Source organism: Cyanistes caeruleus, chromosome Z (genome assembly GCF_971803275.1).
Source record: "Cyanistes caeruleus chromosome Z, bCyaCae1.hap1.1, whole genome shotgun sequence".
Taxonomy (NCBI): Eukaryota; Metazoa; Chordata; class Aves; order Passeriformes; family Paridae; genus Cyanistes; species Cyanistes caeruleus.
In genome coordinates, this window is record NC_141732.1 from 60,206,064 (window position 1) to 60,221,992 (window position 15,929).

At 34.4% G+C, this 15,929-nt stretch overlaps 1 protein-coding gene across 2 annotated transcripts in view; it reads right to left on the bottom strand.

Annotated features, from left to right (window-relative positions):
* SREK1 (splicing regulatory glutamic acid and lysine rich protein 1) overlaps window positions 1-15,929 on the bottom strand; it is a 36,345-nt gene that overhangs the window by 16,705 nt on the left and 3,711 nt on the right. The window contains exons 2-8 of one of the 2 annotated variants that reach the window (XM_086869411.1): window positions 13,798-13,931; window positions 6,689-6,812; window positions 6,286-6,401; window positions 4,841-5,005; window positions 3,677-3,855; window positions 2,943-3,073; window positions 1,390-1,504 (exon numbers count right to left, since the gene is read on the bottom strand). In XM_086869411.1, the coding sequence (XP_086725537.1) occupies window positions 1,390-1,504; window positions 2,943-3,073; window positions 3,677-3,855; window positions 4,841-5,005; window positions 6,286-6,348 (653 nt within the window). In that variant the 5' untranslated portion in view covers window positions 6,349-6,401; window positions 6,689-6,812; window positions 13,798-13,931. The remainder of the gene's footprint in view (window positions 1-1,389; window positions 1,505-2,942; window positions 3,074-3,676; window positions 3,856-4,840; window positions 5,006-6,285; window positions 6,402-6,688; window positions 6,813-13,797; window positions 13,932-15,929) is intronic. The other variant, XM_023943819.2, reaches the window with a different exon arrangement.

Here is a 15,929-nt window from a genome sequence, read left to right on the forward strand (position 1 = left end):
AATGATATTATATAAAACAGTAAAACAGGAAAGCAGTAAGGATAGATAATTTTTATGGATGAAGATTCCTCACCAGATCAGACTGGCTTTTTTTCAGCATGTTCTCAAAACTGACAGTAGCAATATTAAAAAATTTGACAAAACGTGATAAATCGTAATAACTAAAACATTTATTTAAAGAATAGGTTTTCCACATTTAAAAAAAATGTGCTTATCTTCTAAAATTCCACTTGATTTGTGACAAAACAAGGTAATACTGAAATTACTGAATTGTTATACAAAAACCAGTTTGTTTTTGAGTAATGCCTTGAATTAGGGATATAGCAGAAAAGCAACCAATAAAGAAGTGACCAAATGGTCCTTCTTGCATTAAAAAGGCACTTAACATTTTGAAGTCATTAGAAAACACATGCTGCGGTTTCCTGCTATTGCGAAATTGAAGCCTGAACTTGTACCATATTTATTAGTGTAACTGATGATAACTCCCTCTTCACCCGATTTTCTGTATTTAAGAATATCCTAGTAGACTTATTTAAAGACATGAATGAAAGGATGCATCACAGCTGTTGCTGCAATATGGACAACACTCACCTTTTGTAAGCATAAGCAATCAAATAACATTCCAAATGTTGGGTATTTTTTTTCCCTTAACATAGCCAAGTATCTTTAGATTGATTTACCTAGGCTTTCAGTATATACTCCTAACATTGAAAGAATCTGGAACATTTTGAAACCTTTATAATTATCACAGAACAAGGCTATTTCATTCTCAGAAAAAAATCTTAATGGTTATACTTAATGATCTAATAATTCTCTGTTTCAGAACTGAACAAATTTAGCTAAGCAAACAAAACCTGAAAAATAAGAAACTGCTCCTGAAGCCTTTTCTCTATGCTTTTTAAAAACTTAGCTTCACATTTACAGGACAGTAATAAAAACACTGCATTTATTAATTCAATTTTTAGAATTTGAGGACAATAGGAATTCTATACCAAAAACCAGCCAGCCTATCTGCTCAGGGTGTTACCAGTAAATTATATGCAACATCCACAAAATGCAGGTTTCTCTTTAAAATACAGGTCACAACATTTTATTTGGCTACGCTGCCTAATGTGCAAAACATAAAATGTACCAAAAACCCAGAGAACTTATTATTTTACATGGCACGGGAAGTGCCTTGTAGTATGTTTTAACTGAAAGTAATCCTAAAAACATTTTGGATTAAAAAGAGAAGAGTATCTATTTGGAGACAAAACTTCTGATTACACTCATCTGCTGGGTGCAATTTAGTAATCTCTACAGGAATACTTGTTGATAACTAAAAAATATCAGTAACAAGTACCATGCAAAAAATCTCAGTATGATCTTAGTCTGAAACAAAAAGCATACCTGTGTTTTGAGTGTGATCTTTTCCTCCTAGATCGGGATTTTGAGCTAGACCTGGATTCTGAACGAGAATGGGAACGAGATCGACCGCCTTTTCTTTCACTGCTCTTTCCAGACTCTGAGAGGAAAAAACCACTTTGCAGTGTAAGCTCAGAACATTTAAAGATCCCAGTTAACAATCTGGCACAAGTGGAATGTACCACATATATTGCAAGGGGCCTACTCTCTGCACATCTTCCTTCTTTGCAAATATCCTTCAGAAACATCCAAGAAAGTCATTGCATATACTCGTTGAGTGCAGCCATCCTGCAGCAGTACACATAAACCAGATAATTATAAACAGCTAGCTCTAATATGAATGGGATTTATGTTGCTGCCACAATGCACAAGATCATAACACGTCCTTTTTTTTGTCTATTATTTAATATAATAACCTTGGTTGTTGTTTTTTTTTTAGTAACTTGAGAAAAAGAGAGTAAATTTAGAAGGCATAATTTTGAAAACAAGCATAAAATATAAATAAGTATTACTGTCTGTATTTTTAGATAATTCAAATACTGTACAAATTCTGAAGTTTTATTCCTCACTGTTTTGTAGGAGGAAAGAATGAACAGAACAGGCGGAAAAGTCTGACAAAGGCCAGAAAGTCAGTAGAAACATTAACAGTGAGCTCATCATGGTTCAGAGTCTAATTGTTATTCTGTTAGTTAATAGTGATGAAGTGCTAGAGTTATTTTACTTCTAACCGAAAAACACAGCAGAAAATAGCGTCCCCCATAAAACCCTCAAGACTCCATACTATCTAACCAACACAAGGCAATATCTGGGCTTGTTAGTAAGAAGAATGGCAAAAAGTTGCTGATGAAAAGAAGTAGGAAGTTTACTAAGTTGAGATTTTTTTTACACCGTGGTTCTGCAATCAGTTTAAGCCAGCATAAATCACCACTGGAATGCCTGTCTAACCTCTCAACACAACACCACTTTCCTCCTTGAGTTGGCATCTCAGTGTTAACAGGGAACAGGGAAACAATCTGGATGAAAACAAGTCCTTTAAAATATATTAATATTTATCCCAGATTCATTCTCTGATCCCATTTGCTTTGAGGATGCATAGAGGCTTGAGCCACCATGAAAAAGTAACCAAATTAACCTGCTGCAGATAAAGGAGAGCATAATATTACTGCTCTCAGAACCATGCTAGCTCACTCTGATTGTGAAACTATGGCATTAACTGGTGCCAAAGGACAACAAAAATAAGAAAGCATTTTCTTTTAAACGTTTTCAAGTGCTTTTAATTTAAAAAGTGCAATCGTTAAGTATTGATTTAGTATTAAATTTGCATGTTTGAAAACATTCAGTGAACATGTATCTGAAATGAAATAAAAAGCTTCATTTCACTGCTTAGATTCATGAACAGAATATTGATTATTTTTGGTTTTTTCACCCAACATGTACTGAATTCCTCTGGATATCTTTGTCTTGCATCTGAAAATGCTCTTAGAAATGTGTACCAAGGTAAACACATGCCTGTTCAGTAATAAACACAATATACCTACCTGGCTCAATAGCAGCAGATATAAAAGACTGGGCTTCCCTTACTCTCTTCATCACTTCTTCTAGCTCCTTGGCAGCAGCTTGTGGTGTCATTTCAGGAGGCTTCACTATTGCATTATTGGAGTGATTTATTCTAAATTAAAGAAAAATAATAAACTTTCACTCTTAAACATTTGAACAGGGGAAATGAAAAACAAGAAAGGAAAACATCTCAACTTAGTGTACAATTGAAAACTTAAAAGTTCAGCAAAACTACAGATTTGTAACACTCATCTGTTCCAAGTTTCCAAAGTATCTTCTAATACTTCGAAATCTTACCACTTTTAAAGAAAGGCAACACAGTATTCTTGTGTTAAAATATTTTTAGTAGAAGTCTAGGAAGTTACTTCTCTATTTCAGATCAAAAGTCCACAATAACACTTACTAACTACATTCACATCATACTGAAAACTTAATTAGTACCATGAACTTCAAAGATTTTTTTCACTAGTATAGCTTACACTACCTTGAGATTAATATGAATGTATTTTACTCAAGCTATACATATTCTATTGAGAGAAATGTATACCAAACTGTGAAATTTCAGTTAATAAAAATGCTTTGGTTTGTTAACAACAGGTCCTCATAATGAAAAAAATATTAGTCAAAGCATTTTGCTCATATAACTCATAAATTCGTGTACAATGATACAAAGAAACCTCTCATTCAACAGCCATGTAAATAATTAATTTCTTACTTCAGTGGCCGGTCTCCAAACATAACTCCATTAAAGGCAAGAGCTCGAGGTACAGAATTTTGGTCTGCAAATTCCACAAAAGCAAATCGTGTTGGTTGCGTCTCATCACCTGCCATTCGCACAAACTTGACTTCTCCAACTTGCTTAAAGAATTCAAGCAGCTGATCTGCTGTTGTAGTCTAGAAAGAGTTGAAGAGCTCAGCTGAAGTAAACTGTACAATGAAAAACACTTACCTAATATATTGGGTAGTCTAAAAGCTACAGATTTTTGGAACGATATGTCATCATTATTAGAAAGGTGACATGAATTTGAGAATGTTACATTAAGTTCCATTAATCTAAAGAATATTCTACAATTTTAAATAGTGCAGCCACAAGCACTTAGTCCTTAACCTAGGTAAAAAAAAATGAAAGAAATTTTCATGGGATTTTGCACTTTTCAGGCAACTAACCTGAAATAACTGATAAGAAATTTCCTTATACCTGTTTCCAAGCTACTAATTATAACTTTTTATCAACTAAAACAAAAAATCCAAACAATATTAAAGGACTTAGATTTATGTGGTTTTCTTCTAGCTTCCAGTTTGTTTCATTTTATCACAATCAATAGTACTTTCACGCTCAGTAGCTGCTCCAGAAGTCAAAAACCCCAAAATGTAATACTTATATTGCTATCAGTCAAAAGCAAGTATTTTTCAATTAATCAGACCACCTCTTGAAAAACCAAGCTGCTGACCGAAAGATATTTATGCTAATTTTGCAGCTTCCAGTAGGACACATTAATCCATCTTACTGTACCTAAGCAACTGCATTGTACTGTGGACAGCTACCATGATCTCATGACTCCTGAGGATTGCTTATCTAACACAACCAAACTGTACATTTAATCAACACACACAATTTGAAGTAGGTTTCTTTAACTGACCTACAGTGGATTCTCTGGTATTCTGACAAAGCCTGATCTAATCTGACTAGCATGTGAACCTCCAAAATTCAAACATCAAGAATAATTAAAATAAAAATAAAAATTAGGGGGTTATGTTTAAATTCATGCTGTCATTAACTAATGGAAACTCTTTAAACATGTAAGATTAGAATTCAGAGATAACATTTTCACACCTTCTGTTAGTATTTCCACAACGCAGAAACAAAAAAAAAAGGTACCTGGGAATTCAAGTTTCCAACATAGACTGTTCTCCTGATTTCATCAATTTTGGATGGATCCACATTTCCCATAATTGGTGGTTGTGGTATTTCTCCCAGTGCTGTAATGTTAGGATCCAATGCTGCTGCTGGTATAGCCCCTAAAGTACCAAGTGAAACACCAAGCTGGAAAACACAAGCACAGCATTCACTTTGCAACCAAGCACTCGTGAAAGATATTCCATTTCTTAATGCTTGTTTGCCTGGATGCATTTCTGCAAAAACAGATCTAATGAACATAAGCAATACACTTTAAGGTCACAGCACAGCAGGTTTTTCTAAAGCAGAAAACTCTACCAAGAAGTAAGCTTCCTTATTTAAGGTAATCTGTGGGTTATCAGTTAACATGAAAGAGATCTGGACAGGAATATGTATTAATCACAAAATACACAGGTTCTAATGCTTAGAGTCAATTACATGCAGTAGGATTCTTTCAGACACTGCTAGTAGTATTAATTTTTTGAAACAAGTATTTGGATGAGATGAAGAATGGCTGAGATCTTGCCCAGCAAGGAAATAAGGGAAGTTCCAGCACTCAGGGTCATGAAAATGACCAAAGTGTCTTTTGGACAAATGAATCACCCAAGACAAGATTAATTACAGTTGAAATGCAAAGAATATTCTGTCTAAGTTCTTCCACTCATACCTAGAGAAAAATACAGCTTTTCATGTTTGGAACTGGAAAACTCTCCTGTGAAATGTTATAAAAAGTCACTTAAAAATCACTACGAAAACTGGTCCATTGAGTTCCTGGTTTGAATTTTCTCTACCCAAATAGCAACTGCCTTTTGAGGAAATGAAATTTCTAAAAAGTATGGAGAATTTGTAACAAGCCATCGGAACCTTTTTTATGTAGCAAAGGAAAAATCTACTCTATTTTAACCTTAATTTTTTCTTCAATAAATTACAGCAACCTGCTGATGCCAAGAAAGGCTTACAGAGGGTCAAAAGGAAAAACAGCAGAACCAAGCTCCTCTACTTTTCACAGTGAAAACATTGTTAGACAGTCTAACAGTCAAAAATCTTGTCACAGAGATATCAAGTAAAAGTGTCTACTGCAGTTTTTAATATTCTGAAGAACTGCTGTTAATGTAACTTTAATAATTTTTTTGTTAGTGAATAACAAATCAAATTAATTGGATCAAATTAATGGTCCTACAGGGCAGGATGGCAATTAAAAAAGAACAAGAACCAAAACCAGTATTTACCCACTATTTTGGAAAATAGTAATCCAAAAGAAAAACCCTGGAAAGGTAGCACATGGATATCTTATGATCCTCAGTCCTCAGGAGTTACCACAGCTAAACCCTCACTGCAACATCCATGGATCAGGTAGCCCTTGATCCTGTACACAAAAAATGCTACAGAGAACAGAGAAAACTACAAATGATAAACATTGAACTTACTGTAGTCAAGGGGGTTGGTGTAGGTATAGGAAGCAATCCTGCACCAGGCATCAGACTTGTCATAGTAGGAGCAGGCGCCAATAGAGAGAGGGCTTTGGCTTCATCTGGGATTTTACCTGAAGAAGCAAATGAAAGCATTACACAGAGTTGGAACACTAGCCAGATGTTACTCTTTCTATGATTTTACAATTACCCTTGCATTTAAAAATGTAATAAATAACAATGAATCTATCTACCAGATCCTTACAAAGAAAAAAATAACTTAAGTTTTTCCTTTTACCCTGCTCTATTAGGAAAAACAAAAGTGAGCAAAACTTCAAAGACTAACAATCTCATTAATGGATTATTATTTTAAAAACTGAATAATGTATATAATTATTTAACACTTTGAGCTATGGGTCACCTGTACTGGAAACTTAACGTTCATGAACCAAACGATATCAAGCATGGACGCTTTCCCAGGGCGGTGTTTTCGCGGTGATCGAAAGTTGTTTTACACATGACAACCGTTCGTGTTGGCTGCATCACTAATAGCACACAGAACATCAGATACAGAAAAGAAGAACATTTTTTAAAGTTTAATCCCCAGAAATGGCAAATAACCAAATCAGTAAAAGAAAGAAAAAAAAAAAAAAAAAAAAAGAAAAAAAAAAGAGAAAAAAAAAGAAAAAAAAACAAAGAAAAGAGAAAAAAAGAAAATAAAACAAAGAAAAAAGAAAGAAAAAAACCCCAAAGTATGTGCTGATTGAAATTTGTGCTTTTCTTTATTCCTCTGGTGCTACCTAATTAGAATGTAAAAATAAATAAAACATAAAATAATAAACTACTGAACTACTGTGACTGCACAGAATACATACTACAAGTGAAGTTGAAGGTAGAGGAAGGAAGAGTAGAAAAAACTTAGATTTGTACTCTCACATTTTAGTCACTTCAGTTTATCTGAAACTGGTAAGTTAACTCTAAATTTACTGAGATTGAAGAAAATCATAATTGATCAGGCTAACCAACTTTGGTAGAGTCCATTGGTATTACCCCATGGATATTAATAAAGTAAATGTTCTTATTTAAACCTTGCTTTAATAGTCAAGTAATATATAAAAAGCTGTGCCAGTGGTTTTCTGATTTGACTCAAACTGCACATTTTAACTACAGAACATCTAAATCCAAAATCTGAAGACTGATATATATTCTTATCAAAAAGGAAAAACTGAAGTAGGTTTCAAAACACCATGCAGGTTTAGCGATATGAATTCTAACTGACACCACAGAAAACATACTACTTTAAAAAATGACAAGAAACAAGTGCTGCAAACCTGCTCTACAGATCTGCAGGAAAGTCTGGGTTACAGCTGGATATGACCAAATGACAAAACAAATCTAAATGAAACTTAATTTATAAGTAGCATGAATGGAACAGAAAAGATAAAGTAACAGTACCCATTTTTTTCCATGCTTCCTATTTACATTTATTTTTATTTATGTTAATGTTTGAGACACTTTGCTCCTTAACATGTAAGAAATCATTTGATTTTGCTATCTAAGGGAGAAAAATCGGAAAATTATTAGCACTTAGTAGTAAAATGTGCAATAATGACTTCCAGGGCTTTTTTAAAAAACATGCATGAATTTAAGCCACCATCACAATGTTCAGCACTCTTAACAGATCTCATCTTGAAGTCAGGCATGCAATGAGGTGTACCTAATTTGCCTGACTGCTCAAAAGTATCAGGCACTTTGTGCACCTTGCCTAATATTTAGGCCTACCAACAGGCTTTTGAATATACAGTTCCAGCAGATGTGCATGCGAATTAGGCATAGAATTATGTATCAGTTCTTCTGAATATCAAAGTATTAAAGTTTTTTCAAATTACTAATGAACCAGAACTTATCCTGAACAGTGAGCATCTTGCAATTAAACAGCTACTCATGCAGGTTTCTATGGATGAAGAAACATGGCACAATTAAATCCAATGGCAGAAATGGCTCTTGTAGTGGTGTGCCTGCATGCTAACTGAGATCCTTGGTCACTACTGTACATAAGTATATGCCTAATTTAAGTATGCACTTACATACAGCCAATTCAATACACACTTAACCAGGTAAACTTACAAAATGCTTAGGCATTTAGCCCTTTTAAACAGGAGCTCAGTTAGGCACATATAACTAAGACAATGACTCAAGTTCATAAAGTGACTTCAGTAGAAGCCTAAACTTTTAGTATATGGATCATAGCACAGTAATCATTAACTTGCTGAAACATTGTCTAATAAATCCACTGAACATTTCAGGTAAGTTCACCACTATAGCAGCTCACAGAATGAACAGCATGCATATGTAAATTGTAAAGTTTGCAGCATTATTTCCAGAATACTTTGGTCTTTCAACAATGTTAAGTTCTATTTTAAATACAAAATCAAGCTGGTCAGTTCGATACCACAAAGAAAGATTCATTTATTTTGTTTTCAAGAATGAGAAAGGGTCTATTTCTACAGACAGAACCCTGAAAATTTGCCTGTATATTCTAAGACACTGTCTCTTCCGAGTAACTTTTCCAGTTTTTATGACGAGGTCAAATTTTAATAAACTACAAAACACTTCATGAAGAGGAAGAAAAAAAAAATCATTATCTAGAATATCTACCTTCATATTCTTTAAATAGCTTTGAAAAACAAATTAACATGAGAATCCAAATAACCGCATGAGTTAAAAGCTTTAAATTTTGCAGTTTTACCTCTATGATTGTATTTGTAAAGGAAATACAAGCCCACTAAATAGACTTAAAATGTTGCATATTATAATGCAACCGTTTACGACAATTTAGTTTAAGAATAATACTTTCATTTTTAGAACATGGTATTTAAAATCTGCATAAGAATGAGGTGAAGATATTTATTTTCTAATGAGGGAAGCAGTCAAAATAAATATGCGGTATCTACACCACATCCTTAGACAGATTTCTTATAAGCTCTTCTGCTTAGTAAGCTACAGGTTCTATGATCATTTATTGATTCTTCGCCTTGCAAAAGAATCTGGGAGGAAATGTACATAGCCCCACTGTTGCCTGAAGACATAGTTGTGACTGCTACTCTTCTGTACCATTAGTCTAAAGAGCCCTAGACAACCTAGTCCATACTAGTACCCATTATGCTGAAGACTAAACATAATCATCTGCATCATACAAGTACTAATCACAGTATTTTTAGTCCTCAAGTGCTCAAGAGAAATTAATTTCCAGCTCTTTGTGGTGAACCTGTAGAGTTAATCCTCACATTCAAAATTGCTTCTGCAATGAGTTTGCTTGTTTTAAAAATGCTGAAGAGATGACAATCTACTTTAAACATTAAAAAAGTTAATTATTTTCCTGCTACTTTACACCAATGGAACATGTACACTTAGAAATAAAATAATTTCTATGAGATCCAATTCATGAATCTTAGTTTAGATTCTGGATCTAGCAGAAGGGAATAAAGAGATTACAGCTACTGGCAATTACAACTGTCACAGCCAAATCCAACAAACATCACAAATCAAAGCTCTTCCCAGCTGCAGTGCAGAGTGTGGTGAAAGGAGTGAAACCAAGAGATCCCAGTGCAGTTGGCTGGGAAAAGCAATGCCTGAGGACTAGACACACCACTTTGTCCACCACCACTTCTGTTTCAGGGCTTCTGTTTCACGAGAAGTAAAAACATCCTTTAGGGATGAGAACCATCTCAATCACTCCAGCATGAATTGCCAGGGCTTCTGAGACTCTGAGATGACTGGAAAAACTCTTTTTTTTTTCTGACTTCAGTGTTTTTTTAAACCTCTTCCTGAAATAATCACCACTAGAGCATGTCAAAGTGCAACACACACACACACACACACACACACACACACGAAGAGAATTGATTCAATCTTCCACAAGTAACAGTGTTAAAAGACAGTATGTCTCACATAACACACTCCAACCAAAACTTCAGGCTGCAATTGTACTTATGAGTGGTAAATAGTTTTTTCTGAAAGTTACAGGGAAAAAGAAGGATGAAATCTTACTACCACTGACCTCATTGGAGCAAGGTTTCATCAGAAGCAAACAAATATTTCATGACATTCAATATTCATCAAAGTGCAATTTCAGAAATAATTATTTTATATCATCATGTTGGACATAAATATTAAGTCTTCTTTTAAATAGCTCTTGAAACATAAAATAAAACACTCTGCTGAGGAAAAATAGCAGAGAAATATTATGGCTTTACTTTCTAAAGTTGCTTTCTCCAGAAGTAATAGTTTCAACTGTCCTTTTCCAATACAATCTTAAAAAGTGCAACATATGGAAGAATGTATCTTGGAACTGATAAATTTTTCACTTCTCCTGTCTTTTGACACAATGTACTCATCTGTTGAATTTAGATACTTAAAAGAATTCCAAATCAAATTTATCCTTAATTCAGAGCATTAAAAACTAATCATATTCTAAATTCTCTGTATACCATCCACCATTCATAAGCAGCTCCAGGTCAACTTCAAAATCAAACACTGTGAACCCTTTACAGACATCATTTTACAGAACTGAAGTACCAGTTCACAAGTACAAGGGAAAGAGATTTAACAGAACAAAACAAAAAAGGGACAAAATAAAATAAAAATAAAAGAAACAAAGGAAAGAAAGCAAAATAAAATAAAAACAGAGACAGGGCGTCCATCTTCAGCAGGTCAGACTTCGATCTCATTTCCCCCATGAAGGTTTCACTTGGCGGCAGGTTTAGTGGCATGGCAAACAATGCCTAACTCAGGCAAGTGTAACAGGTCTGCCTTGGCCAGTCTAGTCATCTAATAATGCACAAATATCACACAGAGAAAACATACAAAACCAAATTAATAGTCAAAATCCATCTACCAGATAATGTGGACATAAAATTTAGAAAGATTAGGGTGGCATCTTTGTTTAGCTTTCAACCTTTGCATTTTCAAAGTATATTTAAAGAAAAACCTACCAATACACACATACAAAAAGTCATATTTTCACAGCTTAATACTCTTACTTCATTTACAATTACACTTTTGTTCAGTTGTTCATCAAATGTTACATACTTTTCATTGATACCATTCTGTAGTGACTTCCTCCTTGATTTACCACTGTTAAATACATTCCAAATTTCAGATTTTGTTCTTTTTTTTTGAACCAGGCTTTCAGATTTCCGTTTTACCTCTCCTCTATGTTTAACTTCACACATTAAATGTTTTGTTACTGGCAATGTTGGCCAGTGGTATAATTTTACCTCCTGGTAGGATAAAAAGCCATCACTACTTTTAAAACCCATGATCCACTCCACTGACTCCATTAACAATGCATCATATGATACATAGTAAAAACCCTTGTGGCATGGTCTCCAAAGCCATACTTATTCCACACACTAAGTTCATCAGAAAATTAAATTTGTTTAAATTCACATCTTTTTATAAATAACTGATTCTAATATAAAGAGCATTTTGACATAAAAAAAAGGGACCTCAAAACGCAATCACTTGTTCACCTAACTATGCATACATTTCTGTGGAGTCCAGAATGACTCTGAACAGTGACAATGTTTTCTCAGTAATGCCTGATCAGCCAGTTATGAGTAGATTTTTAAAAAGATTTGTTAGAATTTTGGTTTATTCTCCTTTCATTCACTGTCTACCACAAAAGACACAGTAAAATATAGCTTTACCTGCCTGTTGCCATATCATGTCAGGCAGTGATCTCATCACAAGAAAAACACCAGGAAGTGTTGTTCACTCATTAGGCAGCCATCTTCCCTCTCTGGTAGTACTGAACCACTGTTAAGATCTCATCGATGAAATATAAAACTAAGATTCTGAATAATCTTTAGACTGTTTATTTAGGGGCAATTGGAGACTCTGGTCCCCTAAGCCTCTACAGAGCTTCCAGTGCATACAGCAGTATTCTTTTTGTATACAGGAATATTCTATTTGTAATTTAAGAACAAGTTAAAAATATGAAAACAAAGAGCCCCCAAAACAAGACACAAAAGGAACTAAAAATCTAGGCTTTACAAAGACAAATATATGTGCTGTATGACCTGTCTAAGAAAGCTACAAGAATAAGCAGTACACTGCAGGTCAATATGGCCTTTAGTGAAACTACTTTTATAGTTCGTGAAATTTTGGAGACTTGTCAGTTTGTTAATAACGTCCCAGATGAATATTACAGCAGCACTCTACTGTAGCTATAGATACATATCTATATCTAGATAGTGTAGAACACTATCTAGATCATGATGCAGGAATCATGCTGAAAAATGGTACTCTGGAACCACTGTTAACAAACTGCAAGAAGTCAATAGTAATTTTTTTGAACCAAAACCTGACTCTTGCAGTTAGAAACGTTAATAAGAGGTACTTCTTGATCTGTTACAGTTTACAGTTCAACTACTCTACATGCTGCTGATCATGGCAAAACAGCAACCAAATTAAAAGTCAGGTTCACTCCATCAGCTAGAATGATTCAATTTTAAAGAGGTAAAAGGTACAGCACCAGTCTGAGGCTAAATTCCACAGTGATCCAAATGAAGTCAATGAAGTTCTGCCTAACTCCATTGATATGCCTGCCATGGAACCCTGCTCCATGTAACTGTATTCAAATCTAGGATGCTTGTACTAACCACACAAACTGTCTGGTACTCAACACATCCGTAAAAGCACGGCTTCAGAGCCAGTTAAAGGACCATCTGTCAATTTAGCATCCATCAAGTATTTTATCTCATTAAGAGTTTTAAGAACATTTTGTAATGGGAGCTTTCTGGACAGATCACTGCATATTTAAACAGACATCCAAAGCAAAGGAGTACCAGTATACATAAGAAAAGTTTTTTATCCCACTTGAAGTAACGTTTTCAACAGTAACAATAAGGAAAAATTGTTTTTTAAAAATTAAACTAACAGTTTATTTAGTTTATTATAGTGTTATATTCAAACAGTATTTTGAATGATAAGTATCTTAGATTAGATGACTTTAAAATGGCCAAATGAATATATCATGTCTATAAGAAAAAACTGGGATTCACTCTAAAAAAATGTAGAAATAACCAGTATCTTTAAAAAAGAACAAATCACCAAAAAGCTCTCTACAGCAAAGGTGACACATTATGACTCAAACTGCAATGTTATGTGTCAGGAAATTACTTAATCTTTTCAGGGCTCCATTGACTTCAGTGAGAACTCTGTGTGCAAATATACTTGCTAACACAAAATATAATTAATTATATTCCTTTCTTTTCCTTAAAAATATGCAATTACAATGGAAACCTGAGTTATCATAACTTAAACCAACTATCTTTTTGCTATTGCTGAATTTCAATTAAACATGTATAACTGTGTTTTTCTTCATTCAATTTTCAATTTTGTTTCAAGGCCTTTTTTCAAAACGCAATAAAATGAAATAACAACAGAGCATCACCTTACATGGAAAGCTTAAAACAACAGACACAACAAAGACCAACATTGGGAAAAAATGTCAAAAATACCAACCTTCTGCACAGGGTACAACTATCAAAGCTCTGTCAATAAAAACCGTGTTAGTTAGATGCTGGGCCACACCAACACTCGATGCTTCACGAAACTTAATATAACATACTTTGGAGGAAAAAGCAAGAGGTGCGTTGCTGCAAGATAAAAGGAAAAAATAACAATCATAAGTGCATGCATGTATTTTTAACTATTACTCCTTAAAGAAAAAAAAAAGTTTTTTTCCTAGAAAAGGAAGTTTGAAGTACAGAAATCTACTAACCAGCCAATTTGTTGTATCAGTGAAAAACGCATTGAGCAGCTTTCTAATGAAAATTTACATAAGCCAAAATCACTAACAAGACTAGTTTTCTTCTATTATCTGGCTACTCAACACTGAATAGTACATTTCAAATTACTATTTTAAGTAGCATATTTACTTGACAATTACAATTGCCATGTAATTATTTCATAGTTTATCTTTTTTTCTGAAAATAATCTTAGTTTAGGAAAGTCAAACAACAAGCCCTGCCATTCTTTGGTGGGTCCTTCAGATATTAGCCTGTAATAATCAATATTCTTTCTCCAGCTTTCATAAAAGTAGTTTTATTAAGTCTTACGAAGATAAAAGCAGTTCTAGAGAGGGCTTGCAAATACTGGGTCTTAGCTGACCAATGTAACAAAACCAATTTTCACCCTTTGCCTAAGTTTGGCACAATGTAGCATGGAGTAAGTTACACTGGAGGAAGTAGGAACAACTCACCATTTGGCTACAAAAGGGAAGAAAATTTGTAATTTACTTTTCTGTTACACAGCATGCCAACCGAGAATATGTAAACACTGCAATCTTGATCAAAATAACTAAAGTTTGCTTTAAAAATGGATTCCATTGTCAAGGTTCAAATTAGCAGCTTATTTCTTCACACAAAGGAAGTACAGATAAAATATTCAAAGAGAGAATACAATATGATATTGTTGAAATATCTGCAATTTTCATTTGAAATCATGGAAAAAATGTTGCATAGACTGTTTCACCTGGTCCTGTCTCAACCAAAATGGAAACACTTCTATTTCTGGAAGTACCAGCAGCAAATCAAGTTTAACCCATCTTGGAATCCCCTTGAATTGAACGTGCTTGGGCACATGCTTCCCCAGTTATTCTATGAAATTCTATTAGCTTTCAGGATTTAAATACAAATCCGAAGTTTTAGACACATCATCTCATCATACTATTTACAAAAATAAACCAAGAATGTATCCATGAGGCAGGCAGACTAGTATGATTCTGGCTACCAGGACAGGAGCACCAATGTATAATATCTAGAGAAGGCCAAATTCAGAATGGCATTCACAAACATCTATGACGGAAAATTCTGTAAGAACAGACAGCACTGTGAAGGAAAAACTGAACAGGGAGTGGGAGACACAAACATGAAAGTCAACCTCATACAATTTAGAAAAACATTACAAGATGACTACATTTCTTCTGCCCACTTTATTTATTTGTAGTGGCTCATGTTTTCACCGTTTCAAATTTCCACACCCAGGAAGGAAATAACTGCATAGAATAGCTCCTGAGCCAGCTGTAAGTGGTGACAGCCAGCCGTGACTTTTTCAGTACTCTAGAGAAACTTTGCTTACCACCAAAGGCTTCTATGGCCACAAGTAGCTTTTTATTTGGTTTGGTTTGGTTGGTTTGGTTGGGGAGAAGACTCTAAGGGGAGGGAGAAGATGGTATCTTTGGGTTTTCTGTTATTGTGTTTGCTTGTCTCTTTTTAAATATACCCCTCAGTGTTACAAGCCAAATGGCTGAAGCCACCACTGAAGGTTAAATGGTCCACACTGCTGAAGACTTCTAGTATCTCCTGGGGTTTTTTTCTTCATTGCCAACTCAAAAATATAATTCTGCTCTAGGAAGTTTCAGGACCACCCCCCCACCCCCAAATAATCCTTATTAATTTTAAAATCTATGAAGCCTGCAATGACAAGCGTTTTTGTAACATTTACTCTCCTGTATTTCCTGATTTAGAACACAAAAGCTATTTGGCATAGCCACATATGTGGCCAGTATGTTAAAAAATATTAGATGTCTGAACACTGGTGCAAATGAGCACCTACAAAGACATCTTGATACCAAGTGTTTTCCAAAGGTTAGG